At 38.8% G+C, this 22,153-nt stretch overlaps 4 protein-coding genes and 1 non-coding gene across 7 annotated transcripts in view; 2 read left to right on the forward strand and 3 right to left on the reverse strand.

The window, feature by feature from the left end:
• Nucleotides 1–18,257, reverse strand: part of LOC149392833 (uncharacterized) — a 97,641-nt gene extending 79,384 nt beyond the window's left edge. Inside the window, exons 1-2 of one of the 3 annotated variants that reach the window (XR_016299804.1) lie at nucleotides 17,002–18,178; nucleotides 16,359–16,625 (exon numbers count right to left, since the gene is read on the reverse strand). Coding sequence is in view for 1 of the 3 variants with exons in the window: in XM_089617459.1 (XP_089473585.1) it covers nucleotides 16,555–16,625; nucleotides 17,002–18,130 (1,200 nt within the window). In the remaining 2 variants the exon portion in view is untranslated. The other 2 variants (XR_016299805.1, XM_089617459.1) reach the window with 2 other exon arrangements.
• Nucleotides 1,783–2,981, forward strand: LOC149392843 (uncharacterized). Its single transcript, XM_089617068.1, has 2 exons — nucleotides 1,783–2,385; nucleotides 2,695–2,981. The coding sequence occupies exons 1-2, from the start codon at nucleotides 1,863–1,865 to the stop codon at nucleotides 2,946–2,948; spliced, it is 777 nt and encodes a 258-aa protein (XP_089473194.1). The 5' UTR covers nucleotides 1,783–1,862; the 3' UTR covers nucleotides 2,949–2,981.
• On the reverse strand, nucleotides 11,854–12,621 carry LOC149392844 (uncharacterized). The gene has a single exon (XM_089617070.1). It carries the CDS (start codon nucleotides 12,619–12,621, stop codon nucleotides 11,854–11,856), a length of 768 nt encoding a protein of 255 aa, XP_089473196.1.
• A 2,075-nt stretch (nucleotides 18,258–20,332) lies between the features above and the next one.
• On the reverse strand, nucleotides 20,333–21,786 carry LOC149392845 (uncharacterized). Its single transcript, XM_089617430.1, has one exon. The coding sequence runs from the start codon at nucleotides 21,689–21,691 to the stop codon at nucleotides 20,525–20,527; it is 1,167 nt and encodes a 388-aa protein (XP_089473556.1). The 5' UTR covers nucleotides 21,692–21,786; the 3' UTR covers nucleotides 20,333–20,524.
• Nucleotides 21,787–22,013: 227 nt separating this feature from the next.
• TRNAP-UGG (transfer RNA proline (anticodon UGG)) lies at nucleotides 22,014–22,085 on the forward strand. Its single transcript has one exon. It is a non-coding gene; the product is annotated as a tRNA-Pro (tRNA).
• Nucleotides 22,086–22,153: the final 68 nt, after the last annotated feature.

Genomic DNA, 22,153 nt, shown 5'->3' on the forward strand with positions numbered 1-22,153 from the left:
TTTTAGATTTGTTTTGTGTGTTAGGTAGAACTAAGTGCTTGCTTGCTTTGATTGATTCATATATGTTTGCCATGGATGTTGATAATCTTAAGCCTTAGATTTTGGAGTCTAACCTATGAACTACCTTGTGTGAAAGAAATTGTTGAGCTCTATTGTTGCCATACTAGACCCAAATAATGCATGTCTCGAAGCTTAAGAAACCTTGAAGAGTAGTCTAGCCGATCGTTTGAAAGAGAACACCGAACACACTAGAACCCTATCCGATCCATAATCGAAGCGAAATTGAGTGCACATTGATCTAGCAAGGATGATTTAGGCATTAGGAATAGCCCGTAAGCCAAAAAGCCAACCCATAATTGTTTATCTTTTAGAACCCACTCACAAAAGGCCAAACACTATCCATTCTCGATACTTAGTCAGAAAAAGCCGAGCCGATTATTTGAAAATCCCACATAGAACCTCGTTGACTTTAGCGACTCTTGAGTGACATGGGTGAGTGAAATCTTCTCTATTTTATGACATGTTCTCCGACTAGTCTCTACATGTTTTATAGTCCATTAGACACCACGCCGGTGATTATTTATTTTTAATTTTATTGTTATGTACCGAAAAAAAATCTGAAAAAAATAAATAGAAGAAAAGAAAAGAAAAAAAAAATAAAAAAATAAAAAAGAAAAAAAAAAGTGTTTATTTATGTCATATATTTTTATTTTGGCGTGGTGTTCTATGTTTTTGTTTTAGAGACTTGTCGCTTGTTGTTGTTGAGTCGAAGTTTGGGGGGAAACACGGGAAATAAAAGACTAAGTAAAACGTTCTCGTTAGGCGAAATTTGATGCCAAGAACGTGGGGATGGGTGAGTGAGTGAACTTCATGTGAGGATTGTATTTTTGGTGAAATTTGAGTCGCTAAGGTTGATGTTTGAGCTACTATAAATTCCATTCCATACCTTTGACCTTACCTTGAACATTACAAGCCTTTTAAGACCTCATTGACGAGCTAGATATGATGTGTGCACATTAGTGGAGATCAAGGGAGAAGAGGGGGCATATGGGTGTGTCAAACATCAGCGAGTACCGCGGTTGCGCCGATCCGGCCGTTCGAAGGTCGCAAGTCCAGTTCTGCGTATTAACTTTGATAGTTAATCAAATTAACTGTGAAAGTTAATCCTATTGACAATCCTCTTCCAGAAACGATCTCGAACATCGGCGAGTCTCGCGGTTGCGCCGATTTGACCGTTCGAATGTTGCAAGTCCAATTATGCGTATTAAATGTGATAGTTAATCCGATTAATTGTGAATGCTAATCGGATTAGCTTTGAGTGGGTTGATATGATCGGTACTCAATCCCGACGAGGATCACGAATTTGGGCTTCTCGACGGCGAAGAGGGACTCAGCTTCGCTCTGGCGATGAAGACTTTCGATGATCTGTCAACGAGGAGTGATGGGGAATTGAAATCTGTGGCACAAAAAATTGTTTGGAAGGGTATAATAAAAATATGAAATTGTTTGTTAGTGAATTGAGCCAATTAACCAATTAAACTCATTGTTGAGCTATAATTTTTAAAAATGGTCTAATTATAGCTAGATAGCTAGCCCGTCCTTTTTTTTTTCCTTTCCGCGATTTATCTAACTAATAGAAAGCACTATCAATTAAACGACATGTAGTTTATTCAAAATTACATGACGCTAAGGAAATTGAAAAAAATAAAAAAGAAGAGAATAGTACACATTGTTTGTAATGTCTAAAACCCGAGTATTTGGGGCATTTACGTTTGAAGCTTTTCGTGTCGTATCTGAATTTCGTCGTCATCAGAGTGGAATTCGACGGCGATAATCTGTAACCTCGTTCCTTTTCGTCTCCAATGTCGAAACCTATGTCTCAGCTCCTCCGCAAAGCCATTCTCTTCCGTGCCGGCTCTCAGGTCTCTCATCAAAACCCTAACTTTAGTTCTCCGAGATCGAGATGGTTTTCTGTTTGTTTAGAGGATGAGAAAAGGAACTCCTTTGTCGTCTCTTACCTCAAAAACTCACTTGGGTTCTCTTCTGAAACGGCTTTATCAACTTCCAAGTATGTTAAATTTGATACTCCTGATAAACCAGACAAAGCCAGAGAGTTTCTCAGGAGTTACGGTTTCAGTAAAACCCAAATATCGAAACTTGTTAGAACACACCCAACAGTGCTGTTATCAGATACTGAAAAAACTCTTCTGCCCAAATTGGAGTTTTTGAAATCCAAAGGACTCTCGGAGCCCGAGATTGCCAAAATGTTGCCGGTGTTCCCAAATTTCTTGAAAAGCAGTTTAAGTGATAAGATCATACCGTGTTATGACTACCTACGGAGTTTTTTAGAGTGCGATAAGAGAACCAGCAATGTCGTTAGCCGGAGTCTCCGATTCCAAAATAGCTTCGTGCCTCGAACGCTACCCGAGAGCCTTGGCTAGGCATCCGGATCGGTTTCGCGGGGCCGTCGAGAAAGTCGCGAAGATGGGGTTCGATTCTTCAATAGGAAGCTTCACAGCTGCGGTGCTCGTGTCTCTGTCGTTGAGCGAATCGACGTGGGAGAATAAGGTCTATACGCTTCGGAGGTGTGGTTTCTCCGAAGACGAGGCTTTGAAGCTCTTTCGGCTCAACCCTTATTCCATGCAGTGTTCCGAGCGGAAGATCTCGGCTGCCATGGAGTTTTTCGTGGGTGAGATGAGTTGGAGGCCTTTTCGCTCTTCATCAAGTTCCCTTTGGTCTTTGGACTGCGTGTAAAGAAGCGGATAATTCCGAGGTGTATGGTTTATAAGGCTCTTCTCGAGAAGGGTTTGGTGAGTGGGAAGAAAGTCAACTTAAATACATTGTTGATAGCCTCCGAAGTGAGATTCCTGAAGAAGTACGTCGAGCCGTACGAGAACGACGCTTCGGAGCTGTTGGAACTGTACCAGGAAAAACTTAAAAGTCTCTGAAATATTTTTTCTTTCGGAATAGTGAATTTTGTGGTTGGAATATTTTCCTGGTGTAGTATATAGCTCTTATGTTTTAACGTTATAAACGATGAGACAACGTTATAAGGAATTCCATTCTTCAATTGGATTCAGGGTTCCAAAACTTGCGAGTATTCTTTACAGAGCTTGGTTTAATCTTTTTGTGCAGGACCAAGTAAATTATCAACTTGCTTGGAGCTGAAGCAAACTTGTTTCCTTTCCTGTCTTGGTGACAAGTACGAAAGGACTCTCGATTCAAAAAAAAAAAATCGCTTCTTGGTATCGGCTAAAAGCTCTTGCATTGAAGGAAATGGCTTCGCCGGAGCGTTCTTCCATTCTGTTTAGAAATTAGACATGAATGACAAGTTCGGGAACTTGAAAAGCCGAGAACTTTCCAACAATGATTCATCGTTGTCCAAGAACAATTGTTGGTTAAAATGCGATGATAAAGATACTAACTAGAAAACACCAAACTGATCTGCATAAGAAAGTTGTACATAAAGAGAGCAAACCAAACATGGCATGTCAGTTTGAGCCAAATCTAACTCCAGTTTCTCAAAGAATCCTTGCGGTTTCTTGTACTGGATTTTTGTGGCGTTTCGGACATAAATCTGATTTGGTCTGAAACCAATCTTTTTTTTTAAAGGAATAGTGTGAGTTTGTTGGATAGGATAGCCAAACTCATAACTCTCTCACAGAAAGTGAATATCAGATGACTTGCATTTCCTAATCGTCACTATCCATGTTTTTTTTTTCTCTTTGGCAAATGGCATGGTGAGCTTGAGAACAACATTTAGATATTAACTTTAATCTTAAACAAATTTAAGGAGAAAACAAAGCAGTGCTTCTTGATTGGTTCCACGATATGAATATCTAAACAAGGGCCAATGCAAAGAAGACTAATTTAAGACAAGTTCTAATAACTTGGAAGCTCAAAACAACAAAATCCAAGCACAACAAAAATGGCCCAAAGACCTCAAGATATTACAACATGAACCGTTTTGTACACTAGTATATATTATATTATATATATAAAGTAGAGGCTCCTCTACTCACAAAAACATTGCTCAATAAACAATGTTTTTTTTAAAGAAAAAAAAAGAGATTGGAACCTAAACATGTTCATTTATATCGATTTTTTTTTATCAGAAAGATAAAAATATCTCAAAAAATAGCCCATCAGACCGAAGTTAATTAAATTAATTAGACAGTTAATTTAATTAATTTCGGCGTGGTGGACTATTTCCCTAATAAAATGAAACTAGGGCTAGATCTTTAAAAGGAGGTGGAGGATTGGCTAGTTGCAACACATACTTGTTCTTTTCTATTATATATTTTATAAAATATCTGGGGATTTCTCCGTCGATATTCAGTATTTCGGTAAATTTATTATCGGTAAGTCGGTAGCGGTATTTCAAATAACTATAAAATTTCCGTCGATATCTCTTAGTAATCGGTATCTCAATAACATTAGACTATCAGATTGGTAACAATATTTGAATCCTTGGTACAAACACAACGATACTTTTTTTGAAAAAAAAATAAAAATAAGATTGAATCCACAGTCTCCACTTTGAAAATGGTATGACTATACTCGGTACCACAACACAATGAGATTTGAAAACCAAAGATATAAATACATCACTTCATCGAGTTTTATATACATGTCATTTTATCTTGATATAAGTACTCTTAGTTTTGTTTTCAACTTTAGCCTCACAAATGGACTGTTGATTGGAGAAAACGATCATGCATTATTCCTTGTTTGGTGTGAATATGGAGAAATGTTGAACAATCGTATCCTATAATTAAGCAGGTTTTGAAATACGTATGCATGTAGTTATAAGAATATTCTAGTTATAATCAGGGACGAGCTATAGTTTTTACTCATTTAAAAAAATATAACTTTTTATCCTGAAAATTTACACTTTTGACCTATTTTTTTTTAAAACAATTACTTTATTTACCTTATAAATTTACAAATTAACCCACCATTAAAACGTTTTTTTTTTCAAATTAGCTTCCCCGGTTAGTTCTCTTTCTTCGTCTCTGGTTATAATGATTATATGATATAAAACTATTAGAAAATATTAATTAAGTTCAAAAGAAGGAATCGCAAATAGATGCTATAAGAAGAAGAATTTTGTTTTCAACTTTATTATCGCAACCAAACTTCTCGTTACAGAAAAGCATGTCAACATATAGTAATTAACCCTTAATTCAAACACACAACACTTTGGATAATTTACTTTGCAAAAAAAAATGGTAAATTTGCAAAAAATAACACACAACTAAATAAACAAAGTACTTAATTAAGTTCAAACAACCTCGGCAACAACAACAATCCAACATGTATAAAATATTACTCCCACCGTTCTTCAAAATCCGACGACTCTTCAGAATCCGACGACTCTTCAGAATCCGACGACAGAGTTTGATCGTCTTGTTTAGGCAAACGTGAACGGCCATCCCTCCATTCCAATTCAAAAGCTTTCTTTAGGCAGTGCTTCATGTACTCCGATTTCTCAGACGACCCTTTGTATTCCTCGCACTTCTCCAACTTCCGCTCCAATTCTTCTTTTTTTCTTTGCAGCTCCGTCGGGATTTCGTTCGTCAGTCTGTGCACTTGAAAACCCAAGTAAGCCTCCACAAGCCTCTCGAACTGCCTACGAGCAAACACTGCCTTAGAACCACATTTCTTCAAGAACATCAAGTGATAATACCATTCTTGAAGAAGTTCTTTGGTTATGTCCTTCACCATAGTCTCGTTCATTCTTTTCACCACTTGACACAGAATGAAAAGCACGAAGCCTTTGAACTCCTCAGGCCAATGACGACGAATTATATTGTCTCCGTAATGCTGCAACAACATTTTGAGTACATCGGCCAGGGAGCGAGGTATGAAGTAGCCTTTCACTTTGACCAACTTTAACCCCAAATCGCTAGGTTTCAGTTCCAGAGGCCTTATTGATTCAAAATGATTCTTTAGCTTGCCAAAGAAATAGGCGAATTCCTCACGTGTGAAGCGAGAGAGCCGTAGAGTGTCATCGATCTCTTCATCGCTCAAGAGTCTCGATGATTTCCCTTTGTCGTTAGATGATCTAGTGTTTTCCCATTTGTAAACTATTTGGAGAGATTCTTTCTCCTCCTCTCCTAGTTTGTGTATTAGATCCTTCAATGTCAGCGTTGTCGATTCTTCTTCCTCGCAAGTTTCTTTCCTGAGGGACTCAAGCTTAACACCTTCAAGCTCTCCCCACAATGCACTTAAAATCTACCAACATTGAAACACAGTGGGTTTGTAATGCTTTTCAAAATATAAACATTGTCAGATCTAGGTAAATATATGAACTTAAAAATATATATTTTTCATTTCCTTCTACCCACTCAATTATAAATATACCTGATCTAATATAAGATAGGTCACATAAAAACATAGTTTTTGAACATATCATGTTTCAAATATCTACAGAGAATTCTATTTTATTTTCCTATAAAAGGTCTTTATTAATATATTTTTAATAATGAATATTTATTTTATTTATTAAATTGAAAAAATTACATTTAAAATATAAACAATAATACCTAGAGGTTTGGTTAGTGGTCAGGTCCTTTGATTATCTTGATGGGTTCAAGTTCACTCTAAGAGACGTAGCAATTGCTAGTGTTTCTAATTCCCCAAATAATGTTATTATACCAAAAACAATTCACCAAACTGCTATCTAGCTTTGACATTCATGGAGGAAAGTGAATCACCTTGGGAATTAGGCAGTGAACATGAGCAAAATATTTGCACTCCTCGCAATAGTATACGCGAATCCTGGGGTCTCTTTCAGTCTCGCAAACATCACAGTAAAACTCTCCAGAATCGTCTTCAATGAGCGAGTCATGAAGAGTGAGAGAGTGGATATGACACTCGTCCTTAACTGTGGACGGCAAGGGACCACAAAGCAAGTGGAGTTTGAATTTGCAATCCAAGCATTTCAGTTTCGATGACATAACACCGCGTTTGAACTCCTTCAAAATATCAGCGTCCCCGATGAGATCAGGTCGATTACAATAAGCATCATAGCCGTCGCAGGGATCGATATCATCCTTTCCGCCTAGAGTTCTCTCGACGAAGAAAAGAGCGTGCTGATCGTGATCTTCGCAAGTAATGATTTTCTTCACAGTGAGGTGGCATTTCCAGCACAACTCAAAATCACAGTGATTGCACTTCAGCTTGAAGTTGCACAAGCTTTTCTTTTCCTTCTCGCAGATTCTGCAATTGAAGCTCCTTCGGGTGACAACGAATGAAAGAGTGTGGTTGCCGCGAGGGTGAAGAAGATGTTGCGACGTTTCCAGCGGAGCCTCGGCGCACTGTTTATGCAAGAAGTAGTCACAGTGAGCGCATCCATAAGCCTCGCCCGAAATCATGGACTCACAAGCCCGGCATTTCAGTGCCTTACTTTCTGAGACAACAACAATCTGCTGAGACAGAGGATGTGGATGGCTCAAGTGTTGGAGGCCTTTTTCAGACCCTACCGATGACGTCATCATCATCATTGCACATTCCAAGTCCATTGTGAGATCGCAGTCGTAGCATTTGTAAAATAGCGAACGTTCTTTGAAGTCTTTGAGACAAATTGTACATGACTTGGACATGGAACGTTCCAAGTAGAGGGTGTGAAAAGGATGAAAAGAGTGGTTGATCTGAGTCGGCAAATCGCCGCATGATTTATGGATGTAACATTCGCATGATTCATTGCAGACGTAGAAAGGAGCCACCACAGGTTTTGAGCATAATTCGCATTCTCTATTTTCATTCAGCTTTTCATCTTTCAGGCACAGAGGATGCTCATGTTTTGAGGATACTCTTGAAGCTGGAATATTGAACAACCAAAATCAGATTCATTCATTCATTTTGAACAACCAAAAGTGGATGTTCGGATTCAGGGCGAACCCAGAAATTTAAGTTAAGGGTGGCCGATGATAATATTATAAATATATTTTGGCGTAATGACAAAAATTGAATTTTGTGAGCAGAGATAAAAATATGCGGAATGAATAATTCTCATTAACCGAATGAACATATTTATAGAGTACAAGGAAATAACTAAATCCCACAAAAATAGTAACCTAGCTACTAAACAGGAAAGAAAATAAAACTGAATATATCCTAGAATAATCGGCTCTAAATTAGTTCTATATGCCAGGAAATAATATCCTATACTAATTACATAATATATACAAGATAATTTAACACTCCCCCTCAAGTTGGTGCGAAGATGTCAATCATGCCCAACTTGTTTATGAAGTCTTCAAATTTCTGTCTGTAAAGTCCCTTGGTGAGAACATCGGCAAGCTGTTCTGATGTTGGAACAAAAGGCATGCAGATTTCTCCCTTTTCTAGCTTCTCCTTGATGAAGTGACGATCGATTTCCACGTGCTTGGTCCGGTCATGTTGGACTGGATTATTAGCAATGCTGATGGCTGACTTATTATCACAAAACAACTTCATAGGAGCTGTGAACTCGATCTGTAGCTCGTTCAAGATGCTTCTGATCCAAATGATTTCGCAAATACCCTGGGCCATGGCTCGGAATTCAGCCTCTGCACTACTTCGAGACACAACAGCCTGTTTCTTACTCCTCCACGTCACAAGATTGCCCCACACGAAGGTGCAATATGCTGATGTTGATCGTCGGTTGTCTGAGCATCCGGCATAGTCAGCATCTGTGAAGACCTCGATCTGCCTGCTGTCATTCTTCTGGAAAAAAACTCCTTTTCCTGGACTCCCTTTGAGATAGTGTAGAATGCGATACACTGCCTCTAGGTGACTTTTAGATGGGCTGTGCATGTGTTGACTCACGAGACTCACTGCATATGCAATATCTGGCCGCGTATGAGCTAAGTAAATTAGCTTTCCAACCAGTCTTTGATACCTCTCTTTATCAGCCAGATTTTCACCATTTGACTTGGTAAGCTTATGATTTGGATCGATCGGTGTAGAGACAGGTTTGCAGCCGAGTAAACCAGTCTCCATGAGCAAGTCAAGCACGTACTTTCTCTGTGAGATTGCAATTCCCTTTGATGACCTCGCAACTTCCATTCCCAAGAAGTACTTGAGGCTTCCGAGATCTTTCACCTCGAATTGTTGAGCTAGAAAATGCTTCAACCTATCGAGTTCGGCCTCATCATCCCCTGTCATTACAATGTCATCCACATAAACAATCAATATGGCTATTTTACCATTAAGAGAGTGTTTGTAGAACATGGTGTGATCACTATGGGCTTGTGTGTATTGTTGATCCTTCATTGCCTTTGAAAATCTTCCAAACCAGGCTCGTGGAGATTGCTTGAGCCCGTATAACGCCTTCTTCAAGAGACACACTTTCCCATTGGAATTTTGGTCAAATCCCGGGGGAGGTTGCATGAAGACTTCTTCTTCCAATTCTCCGTTGAGGAATGCATTCTTGACATCGAATTGTCGTAGTGGCCAATCAAGATTCACTGCAAGGGAGAGTAAAACTCGAACCGTATTAAGTTTAGCGACCGGGGCAAAGGTTTCCTCATAATCGAGCCCATAGGTTTGAGTAAATCCTCGAGCAACAAGCCTTGCCTTGTATCTCTCGACTATCCCCTCGGCATTGTACTTGATCGTGAAAATCCACTTGCAATCAACGGTCCGTTTTCCCTTAGGTAACTCTGTTATCTCCCAAGTCTCATTTTTCTTTAGAGCTCTCATTTCCTCTAAAACAGCCTCCTTCCATTTAGGACTACTTAAAGCTTCATGTATAGAACTAGGAACATCATCAGTTATAAGATTTGTGGTAAATGCTCTAAAGAGAGGAGAAAGACTTTGATATGAGACATAATTTGACATAGGATATAGAGGAAACTTAGTGCAATTTCTGGTACCTTTTCTTAGGGCTATAGGCTCATCTAGGTCTTCGGCTGACTCGTCACTAATTTCAGTGGCTATGGGTGAGTTAGACATGATAGAAGGTGAAGATGTGTTACCTTGACCCGAGCCCGGTTCCGATGATGACAATGCCGGGGTTTCAACTTCATTCTCCGATTGCACTCTTGAGTTAACACGGAAATCAGTGCTTTGTCCCTCAATAGAATCAGATTCTTTTTCATTATATGATGAAATATCATTATGCACACAATCGGATTTAGGCAAAGAAATAGGCAGAGTATTTAATTCCCAAAAACACTCTTCATTATCATTTTTCTCCCCCTGAAGAGGGTTTTTATCAAAAAAAAAGGTTTGTTTTCAAAAAATGTGACATCCATACTTACAAAGAATTTACCCGAGCTAGGATCATAACATTTAAAACCTTTTTTAGTAGGGGAAAAGCCAAGAAAGATGCATTTAGTTGCTCTTGGATCCAATTTTCCTCTATTATGATTATGAATGTGAACAAAGACAGTACAGCCAAAAATTTTCGGAGAAAGATGTGTGAAACATTTATTTTCAGGACAATTTTTTTTTAGTTTGAATAGGGGTTTTATAGCTAAGAACTTTGCTTGGCATTCTATTAATTAGATATGCAGCAGTTAGCAAAGCATCCCCCCAAAAACGTTTTGGGACATTCATTGAAAACATTAAGGCTCGAGTAACTTCAAGTAGGTGTCTATTTTTTCTTTCGGCAATTCCATTTTGTTGAGGTGTATCAACACAAGAACTTTGATGGATTATGCCTTTTTCAATTAAAAAATCACCCAGGATTTTATTAAAATACTCTCTACCATTATCAGTTCTTAAAATTTGTCTTTGGCTATTAAATTGAGTTTCAACCATTTTATAAAACATCTTAAATGTATTTTCAGCCTCTGATTTATCCTTTAGCAAATATATCCATGTGTTTCTAGTATGATCATCAATGAAAGTAATGAACCATCGTGTGTTAGTAATATTTTTTACACGTGATGGTCCCCAAATATCACTATGGATTTTAGCAAAAGGTTTAGATGGACTATATTTCAAAGTAGGAAAACTAGACCTTTTATGTTTTGCTAATTGACAAATTTCACTGTAAAAGATCAATATTCTTATTTTGAAACATAGAAGGAAACAAATGTTTTAGATAACCGAAACTTGGATGGCCTAAACGAAAGTGCCATAACATTATTTCATCAGATAATGAAAAGAAACTAGAACAATGAGGTTTCTGAATTTGTTTACTCAAGTTTGCCTCAGAGGTGAAGTAGTATAGCCCACGGTATTCTTTAGCACTGCCAATCATCTTCCCCGAGCATAGGTCCTGAAAATCATAACCAGTAGGTACAAATATGAGCTTACATTGTGAATCGGTTGTCAATTTATGGACAGATAACAAATTATAGGCAAGGTTAGGGACATGAAGAACATTGGAGAGGGTAATGGATGGGGATAAAATGATTGAACCTTTCCCAGCGATAGCAGAGAGAGATCCATCTGCAATTTTCACTTTTTCATGACCAGAACAAGGGTAATATGTGTGAAATAGATAGGAAGAACCAGTCATATGATTTGTGGCCCCTAAGTCTAGGATCCATGGATTGGAATTGTCTAAGGATATTTTTAGGGCTGTCATATGGATACCTTTCTGGGCTAAGGACGATGATGGAAGGGATGACTGATGAGAGTTCCATAGCTTAAACAATTGCTCTAAGTTGTCTTTGTTGAAGAAGGACTGTTCTGGAGTCGATGACTGAGCCCCGGGGCTGCTTGCTATCGGCTGAGAGACTTGGAGAGCGCTTTTGTTGTCGTTGAAGGATCGTTGTGAATCAGCCGGCTTGCCATGAAGTTTCCAACACTTAGCTTTAATGTGCCCCACCCTGTTGCAGTGCTCATAGATCGGCCGGTCAGATTTCTTTGAGAACCGGTTGCTGGAATCCGGTTTGGAAGTCACCATAGCACTCATCTCCGGCTGCGTTGGTGAGGCATCACTGGCACCGGTCTGAGCATGACCTGACGGCGGCTCTCCTCTCTGCGGACTTCTGAAAACACCTCGCGTGTGCTTGGGAGTGGGTCTCGACCAAGGATTCTGCCCCTGACTTCATCAAGATCTGCGTTCAAGCCAACCAGAAAATCAAAAACTCTCTCCTTCTCGACAGTTTTCTGATAAAAGGCACTGTCTTTCGAGCAGTTCCACTCGTAATCGCAGTAGAGATCCATCTCCTGCCAAAGCATCTTGAGATCGGTGTAGTACTGCGTCACGGATTTCTCGCCCTGCCTAGCCTTCCTCAATTGAGACTTGATCTCAAAAAGTTGGCCAGCGTTGCCGAGGTCTGAGTATGTCTCCCTTGCTGCCATCCAGATTGCACTTGCCGAGGGAAGGAAGAGATATGTTCTTCCTAGACTTGTTTCCATAGAATTCACAAGCCAGGACATTATCATCGAGTTTTCAGCCTCCCAAGTGTTGTAGCCGATGAGATCTTCCTTAGCGTCTGGTCTGATCGTGGTTCCTGAAAGATAACCAAATTTACTTCTCCCTTGAACGAATAGTTTGACAGATTGAGACCACTCCATGAAATTACTTCCATTCAGTTTATGAGAAGTGATGGAATGGGTTTGAAGGTGATCGGTGGTGGTGATAGAATTCAATCCACCAGACCGAGAGGAATTTCCGGTAGGACCGGTGCTATTTCCGGTAGAACCGGTACTGTTAATACTTGGATCAGTCATGAGAATTGGCTAAGATCCTATAGATGTGTTTGATGTGTTTGTGGCTCTGATACCATGTGAGCAGAGATAAAAATATGCGGAATGAATAATTCTCATTAACCGAATGAACATATTTATAGAGTACAAGGAAATAACTAAATCCCACAAAAATAGTAACCTAGCTACTAAACAGGAAAGAAAATAAAACTGAATATATCCTAGAATAATCGGCACTAAATTAGTTCTATATGCCAGGAAATAATATCCTATACTAATCACATAATATATACAAGATAATTTAACAAATTTAATTGGTTATTTTAGAATTAACAGTTTGTATATCTAGAATTTGAATTTCATTAAAAAAAAAATCAAAATGTAACAAATCTTATGATTCCAAAATATATATCATCATAGAAGATGTCTTGTAAATTTTAAAATTAATAAATGACAAAAATAGCATAACAGACAAAACAAATAAGAGAAACAAAATATGGGAGTTTAAATATTATATGGATAAAAGCACTCTAACGTAAAAAGAAGCCACCACAGGTTTATAGCATAATTTGCATTCTCTATTTTCATTCAGCTTTTCATCTCTCAGGCACATAAGACCCTTGTGCCGTGATAATGAGGATATCAATGGAACTGGAATATTGAACACCCAAAATCAGATTCATTCATTCGTTTTGAACAACCAAAAGTGGATGTCCGGATTATAATAATGAGCACAGAAAATATTGAAGTGTCAAACAGTAACCACACCACAAGTTTAAAGACCACCAGTTCGTCCCTATGTACTGTAGCGATACGGAAAAAAAAATACTTCTGTAATATTTCTTTTAAAATTTGCATGACGAAACTTAAAAATCCTTCGTGCAAAGACCTATTTGTATTTGTAGTCACCAATTCCGTTCTTCTTGAATTTGTAAAGAAAAACATTTATCTAATTTTACGACGTATAAGAGGACGTTATTTATTGATTATCTAGGGCAGTATAATAAGCCTATAATTAAGAGATATGTACTCCATAAATAATATATGTTGCCAAATGAATGCAATGAAACTAAACACTTACCATAGGTTCTCATAGCAGCACAGCAAGATATCAAACCAGAGAGAGCCACACAAAGACCGAACAAACGAAGCAACTAAAGAAAAGAAGAGTTGAATGAAGTTGAAAAGAATTCTCGGATATATGTGTTTGTTTTAAACTTTAGTATCGCAACTAGACTTCTCATGAGAGAAAGAGAGAGAGAGAGGAAAACAAACTAAGCACATAAATGAAAAGAAGAGATGAATTAAGTTGAAAAGAAGCTTTGGTTCCACGTCTTGGAAAGAAGAAGTGTTCTCTCTTTTCAACTTTAGTATCGCTACCAGACTTCTCATGGGAGATAAGCACCGTGCCAGCTGTATCACTTTGTTTGATGCGTAAAACAAGAAATCCTGAAGAAGAATCCTAAGCCATAAAGCTGTTGGTATACTTTAAACCTAAGAAACATATAAACTTGTTTCAAATTAACAAGAAAACCATAAGGTAATAGAAGTTGTATTATAAAATGATATTGTGATAGTTTAGAAGTGCTTTCGATTTTTACCATGTGAAAAGTTATATGTGAATCTTATTCAATCATCTTGTTACTTCTATATAGTTGGTCAGGCATTTTGCTAATAATTTTTTAGGCATCTAAATTGTTACTTTCTATTCAAACTTCTCTTCTTTTCAAGCATGTAGGACAACTCATAGCTTTTTTTATTTTATTTATCTTTCTATGCTCATTCAAATCATATAAAAAAATAAAATAAAAAAAGTTTATGTTCACCAAATCTTCATCTTGCTTGGAACCGAAGCAAAGGTGTTGATTTTCCTCCCTTTGTGACAAGTGCACAAGGATTCTCGAAAAAAAAAATTAAAAAAAAAAATCACTTCTCAATATTATAAGTTATTCCATTCAAGCATCTCTGGAGCTCCAATTTCTCCGATTTTGTTCACGAAGAAACCGAAATTTGCTGCGATATGGTCAGTGTTTGTGGCCAAAGTAAGAACATTAGAACTTCATGAACTTAAAAGGCTGAATATCTATATCCGCTTTGTTTGCTTTATACAAAATGCACATTTGTTATATGCGTCGTGGTAAATCATATATATGCATCATGCCACAACTACTACCAAAACAATAACTTTTTCCAATTTCCCACCAAAACCATAATTTGGCCAAAAATGCCACTAACTCAAATGTACAACTACCCTTTTACCCTCCACTTAAATTTTTCTTACAACCCACACCAACTCTCCCTCATATCCCATCTCACTCCTCATTTTCGCTCATATCCCGCTCATATCTCATCCCCAATCCCTGACTCTCTCTCTCTCTCTCTCTCTCTCTCTCTCTCTCTCTCTCTCTCTCTCTCTCTCTCTCTCTCCGTCGGTCTCTAAAACCCTCGGCGTCGCTACCCCCACGGTCACGCAGAGCCAAACGCCTACGAGACCCAAACGCCTAATAGACTCAAACGCCCACGAGCCAGCTGTATCACTTTTCAAATCAACAAGAACCATAAAGAAATAGAAGTTGTATTATAGCTGTATCACTTTGTTTGATGTGTAAAACAAGAAAATCATGAAGAATCCTAAGCCATAAAGCTATTGGTAATACACTTTCTACCCAAGAAATATATAAACTTGTTTCAAATAAACAAGAAAACCATAAAGAAATAGAAGTTGTATTATAATAAGGTATTGTGCTAGTTTAGAAGTGCTTTTGATTTTTACCGTGTGAAAAGTTGTTACTACTGATAAACTGTTTTAAAATAATTTTACATGTGAATCTTATTCAATCATCTTGTTCTATATTGGTCAAGCGTTTTGCTAATAATTTTTTAGGCATCTAAGTTATTACTTTCTATTCAAACTTCTCTTCTTTTCAAGCATGTAGGACAACTCATTGCTTTTTTTTTTTTATAAAATAAAAAAGTTTATGTTCACCAAATCTTCATCTTGCTTGGAACCGAAGCAAAGTTGTTGATTTTCCTCCCTTTGTGACAAGTGCAGAAGGATTCTCAAAAAATAAATAAATAATCACTTCTCAGTATTATATGTTATTCCATTCAAGCATCTCCAGAGCTCCTATTTCTTCGATTTTATTAACGAAGAAACCCAAATTCGTTGCGTATGGTCATTGTGGACCAAAGTGAAAACATTGCCAACTCAAATATATTAAAACATTAGAACTTCATGAACTTAAAAGGCTGAATATCTATATCCGCTTGTTTGCTGTATACAAAATGCACATTTGTTATATGCGTCGTGGTAAATCATATATCTCATATTGAGCATCGTGAATCATATATAGTTAATAACGAGTATAGTGCACATTTTATTTACTAAAAAAATTTTGGTAAAAGAATACGGTGATGAGGTTAAACCATGTCAGACCAAACTGGTGGCAATGAAAATTAAAAAAGAGAAAGAAGTGAAGATCAATTTGATGACGAAAAATTTGGATGGTAGGCAATAGCTAAATATATTGAGCTAGAAAGAAATCGAATGATTATTCTCTCTAGCTCAATCTCTTTCACTGTATTAGAGGCCGAAAAGAGTACATGAGATCGAGTCCTTGGTATTTGGTGAAAGACGAGTGACCTTAAACAGCCACAATCTTGAAGTAGCTCTGACTCAAAACTTAGTAAAAAAATGTTCACAAACTTCTTTTCCGAGTAAGAAGCCAATATCAACACGCAGACAATTTTTTTTAGCAAACCTTTCGACAAAAGAGAACGAAGATCAGACCACCTCAGCTTTAGCCAGCTGTTGGGGCTTTACACCCACTTCTGCCACGAAAAACTCCATACTCGCCGAGATCTTATCCAAAGACAAGAACATACAATGCGGGTCTGTTTTGAAGGCCATCGAAATCTCTTCTTCGAACCAACTCCACTTCTTGTAGGCCGAGCCTTTCAGATTCGTCGCTCTCTGCATTGCGTCGGATGTCGAGTTTCTCCACACCTGTAATCCACGAGCTCTGCCTCTGAATTCAGATCCAGAGAGAGAGAGAGAGAGAGAGAGAGAGAGAGAGATTTGAGCTTTACTAATATGACCAATCACCAACTTTCATTGGAAAATATCATCTGTATTTGTGTCCATCTGATCTAAAAAAAGAAAGGAAAGAAAAAGCTAAGTTCTTTTTTTAGTTGATAATTCCATTTCAGATTTTTTTTCATTTTTTCTAAACAATCCAGACCCAACTAAGGCTCTCGCACAATTAATGCAAGCATAAAAATTTCTAAAGAAACGAAAATCTATAAAAATCCATCAACAAAGAAACACGGTCATCATCAAGATAGTCTGTCTATAAGGAATGAGAAAATCGCCAAAACAGTTTTAAGGCATAGTTTTGGCCTTACTCTTTCCTTCGTACAAATCCAACAGCTCCGGAGATTCCTTGACATAAGGCGTGACATACGTCTCAAGAAACTTGTTCTCCGAACACGAAACCAACTTCAATACCCAAAAGTCATTTCTCTTCAGCAGACCTTTCGATAAAAGAGCACGATAAACACACCACCTCAGCTTCGCTCTCTTCAAGGCATAAGAGAATATTGTCGGACATTTCGCCAGCTGTCCCGGCTTCAAACCCATTTCGGCCACGAAAAAATCCATACTCGCCGAGATATTATCCACAGACAAAAACATACAAGTCGGGTCCAATTTGAAGGCTGTCGAAAACTCTTCTTCGGACCAACCCCACTTCTTATACGCCTCGACTTTCCTCTCCCACCTCGACTCTCTCATCCCCAACAGTATCGCAACCGTGGCTTTCACGAACTTGGTCTTCGAAACGTCGAACCCCATTCCCACAACTTCCTCGACAGCCCTTCTGAACTCGACCGGGGATCGAGCGAGGACTCTCGGCCAATTCGCGACCATCGTGAATATGTGGGACCCAGAAACTCCATGTTCCCTCAGAGTCTCGACGTTGGGCGAGACTTGTTTCTCGAGGCTGTATCGGAGGATATCCGGGGATCGCTTCACGGCCGAGACAGCCTTCTCTTCGGACCCGAAAACTTTTCGCCAGAAATCGTACGATGGCACGATCCTGTTGGCTAAGCTGGCACCGATGAAAGTCGGGAACTTTGAGATCATCAACGCCGATTCAGGCCTCGATAAGCCCTTGGCTCTCAGAAACTCCAGTTTCGGGGAAATGGTTTGGTCTGTATCGGATAAAAGGATTCGAGGGTTGTTTCTAACGATGGCCGCGATTTGCGGGAGAGTGAAACCGTGTCCGTTGAAGAACTCTATGGTTTGGTCAGCTTTATCTCTTGACTCAAACTTCACGTACTTTGAAGCCAACAGAGCATTGTGTTTGGAAAATCCAAGCGAGTTGATCAAGTAAGAAACGGTGAAAGAGTGTTTCAGACTATCTTCTGAGCTTATTGAGAACCATCTCGTTCTCGTGAAACTAACATTGCTGATATGTCCTAAAGATCTAACACTCATATAACGATGGATGGTTTTGGGATGAAAACAAGACATAGGATATCGATGTATGTGGAAATAGAAGAACAATCAGACTGAGAACGAACTTACAAATCGATAAGAGCGAGTAAATGCTTTGCATTCGAAGAGGGATTGCGAGTGAGAGAGACTCCCAAAAAGCCCTAATTCTGATCTTAGTAAGGGTTTTACGAAGCTTTAGACTGTTGTTGTGGAAGAGAAAACGACATATGCCAGAGGGTGTTGAAAAGAGTAAACGACGTGTAGCTTTATTCCCAAAACACTGTTTGAAATTGACTAGAAGCTTATAAAATAAAATAACTCGGAATTTATAAGGTTAAAGTTTTTTTTTATATATAATTTACGATGATAAAAAAAATTACCTGAGTCCAGATGAGTTTTTTTTTTCGGGGATTTAAATTTTTAGCAAAATAAATAAACAAATTTTAAGTACATAATAGTAACTAAAATTGTATACATGAGCATATTTTGTGTGTGTTCACCATCAGACACGGATATTTTTTTTATTTTTGTTCAAGAAGGGTTTTTTTTTTCGGAAGATACTATTGTTTTAGGCCGGAGTTTAAATTTTAAACAAATATTAAGTATATACTCGTAACTAAAATTAAAAAATTTGAAATTAAGCAGATAGAAGTTGAAATACAAACTAATACTTAGTTGCTAGAATAATAGAATTTTAGACACAATCAGTTTATTTTTGTAACTTCTGAAAGTGCATCTTCTACCATTTTATGTTTGCAATCAAATTATTACGAGTTTTTGTGTCACATAAGAGTCATTAACCAAAATTCCGCTTCACAAAAGCCTTCCCTTAATAGAGAAAACCTTGGAAGTTTTATCCTTCTTTCGACTAACGAGACGCCTTGGCTTTCAAGAAACTCAAGCTCGGGCGAATTCAGGCCCGCGATCTTGTTTTTGTACAAAACCCACAGCTTCAAATTGGGTCATAGAAAAAGATTAGCGTTTCCTTTGTACACAAATCCATCGTCTTTTTTTCTTTTCTAAAACGAATTCCTCTGAATGAAAAAAAAAATCTATAAACGCCAAACTCTTCGCTTCAGAATTCGACCCACGAAATACCTTGGCTTTCAAGAAACCTCAAGCTTGGGTGACTTTGGGCCCACGATCTCCGTCGCTCATATCCAAAATCTCCGGAGCTTTCTCGGCATAACGTGTGAGAAACATCCTCGCAAACTCCGCTTCGGTATAATTAGAAGCCAACCTCAGCACGGAAACATCATTTTTTAGGAGACCTTTCGACGAAAGGAAACCGAGGACCGAGTATCTCAGCTTGACTCTATTCAAGCTGTAACAAAGCGCTGACGGCGATTTGGCCAACTCTCCGAGCTTCAGACCCCACTTCTGTTACGCATCGGCTTTCGCGTCCCACGTCGATTTCTTCATCCCGAGCACGGCGAACAGAGCTTGGACGAACCTGATTTTCAGAGGGTCAAACCCCATCGCCGCGACGCTCTCGACGGCCTCTCGAAAACTCGTCCGGGCACCGAGCGATGAGCCACGGCCAGCTCGAGACTATCGTGAGCACGTGGGGCCCGGCTCCGTTTCTCCGAAGACATTCGATGTTGCTCAGCATGTTGTTCTCGAGGCTGTTTCAGAGCCATAACGACTTTCGATCGGAGCCGAGAACGTTCCTCCAGAAATCGTATGACGGCACGATTTGTTTGGCTAAGCTGGATTTGATGCAGTGAGGGAATTTGGAGAGGATCGAAGCTCATTCGGGTCCCGATAAGCAAAAATACCTTCTCCGCATCGCATATGAGGACTCTAGGGAAGCCTCTAACGAGGTCTGCGATTTGCGGACCGGTGAGACCATACGACTCGAAGAACTCTATGCATTTCTCGGGCTTTTCACTGCTCTCGAAGACCGTACGAACCGTAAGCCTCTGTCTGTGTGTGTATATATATATATATATATATATACACACACACACACACAGAGACTAGGCAATTACTGGACGGGCTAACAAGATACCAAAATAAACAGCTCAGATTGTATTAATGTCAAAACATGAGAATCAGTATAGAATTTCATGTCCTAACTTAACTTTCTCTACAAATAAAAAGAAGTCCGAACCCATCCAATCATTTGAAAGGTTTGAGCTTTACTAATATTTTCAATCACCAATTTTTCCTACGGGAAATATCATCTGTATTGTGTCCAGCTGATCTAGAAAAAAGAAAGAAAAAAGCTTCAATTTTTTTTAGTTAATAATTCCGTTTTTATTTTCTTTTTCTTTTCTTCTCAACAATCCGGACCCAAATAAAGCTCTAGCGTAGTTCATGCAAACAAATAATTTCTAAAGAAACAAAAGGCTATTAAATTTCACCAATAATGAAATATGCTAATCAAGACAGTCTGTCTACAATGAAAAGGAAAATTGCCAAACAGTTTCAAGGCATAGTTTTGGCATCACTCTTTCCTTTGTACAAATCCAAAATCTCCGGAGATTCGTTGACATAAGGCGTGACATACATCTTCAAAAATCTAATTTCCGTACACGAAACCAATTTCAATACGCAATAATCATTTCTATTCAGCAGACCTTTCGATAAAAGAGCACGATAAACAGAACACCTCAGCTTCGCTCTCTTCAAGCCGTAACAGAGTATAGTCGGCCGTTTCGCCAGCTGTCCCGGCTCCAAACCCATTTCGGCGACGAAAAACTCCATACTCGCCGTGATGTTATCCGAAGAGATACACATACAATTCGGGTCCAATTTGAAGGCCATCGAAAACTCTTCTTCGGACCAACCCCACTTCTTATACGCCTCGACTTTCCTCTCCCACCTCGACTCTCTCATCCCCAACAGTATCGCAATCGTGGCTTTCACGAACTTGGTCTTCGAAGCATCGAAACCCATTCCCACAACTTCCTCGACGGCCTTTCTGAACTCGGATGTGGATCGCACAAGGACTCTCGGCGATGTTACGACTAGCCTGAAGATATTAGAGACGGTCACTCCGTTTTCCCGTAGACATTCGATGTTCGGTGACACGAATTTCTCGAGGTTGTACCCGAGTATGTCCGGGGATTGCTTCATGGCCGAAGCAGTCTTCGAATCGGAGCCAAACACGCCGCGGAAGAACTCGTAAGAGGGCACGATTTTTTTGGTCAAACTGGATTTAAAAGTATTAGGGTTCCTCGAGAGAATCCACACCATATCTGGTCCCGATAAACCCTTGGCTCTCAAAAACTCCAATTTGGGCAAAATGGTTTTATCTGCATCGGATGAGAGTAAACTGGGGACGAGTCTAACCAGGTCTGCGATTTGTGGGAGATTGAAACCGTGTCCCTTGAAGAACTCAATATTCTGGTCTGCTTTCTCTTTCGAATCGAATCTCCAACGCTTTGAAGTCAACAAAGCATTGCTTTTGGAAAACCCAAGCGAGTTCATCAAGTAAGAAACAGTTAAAGAGTGTTTCAGACTATCTTCTGAACCGATTGAGAACCATCTCGTACTCGCTAAACTAGCATTGCTGGTTTGTAGTCCTAAATATCTTGTGCCACAACAATTAAGTGAAACACACAGCGTGGTTTTGCGAAGAAAACGAGACATTGTGTTGGATCGAAGATAAAAGTGAAATGAACTTACGATTCGTTGAGAGCCGAATAATCCTCACTGAGAGCTAACCAAAATGAACCTTGAGACGATGAGCGGAGAGACTCTCTGATCGAACCTCGACTATTTAGGGTTTAAGCTCAACGAAGGAAATATGGCTGACTGTAGAAGAGAAAGAAAACGACAGAGAATATGAAACAACTTTAAACGACATGATCCCTATATTATTCGACTTTGGACACAAATGACCTCGTTTTAATAATGACGGACCTTAGTTAAATTAAATTATTCTTTAAAGTTAATCGTTTTAACATTGGAAGGGCATTTGGTCTAGTGGTATGATTCTCGCTTTGGGTGCGAGAGGTCCCGAGTTCGATTCTCGGAATGCCCCTTTTTACAATCAGATAATTAACAATTTTTTTTTTTTTGCTTTTCGTAGTTTAATAAATGCAAAAAATG

The sequence above is a fragment of the Urtica dioica genome, chromosome 6 (genome assembly GCF_054948205.1).
Source record: "Urtica dioica subsp. dioica isolate 48M chromosome 6, U.dioica_male_clone48M_v1_H2, whole genome shotgun sequence".
Lineage (NCBI taxonomy): Eukaryota > Viridiplantae > Streptophyta > Magnoliopsida > Rosales > Urticaceae > Urtica > Urtica dioica.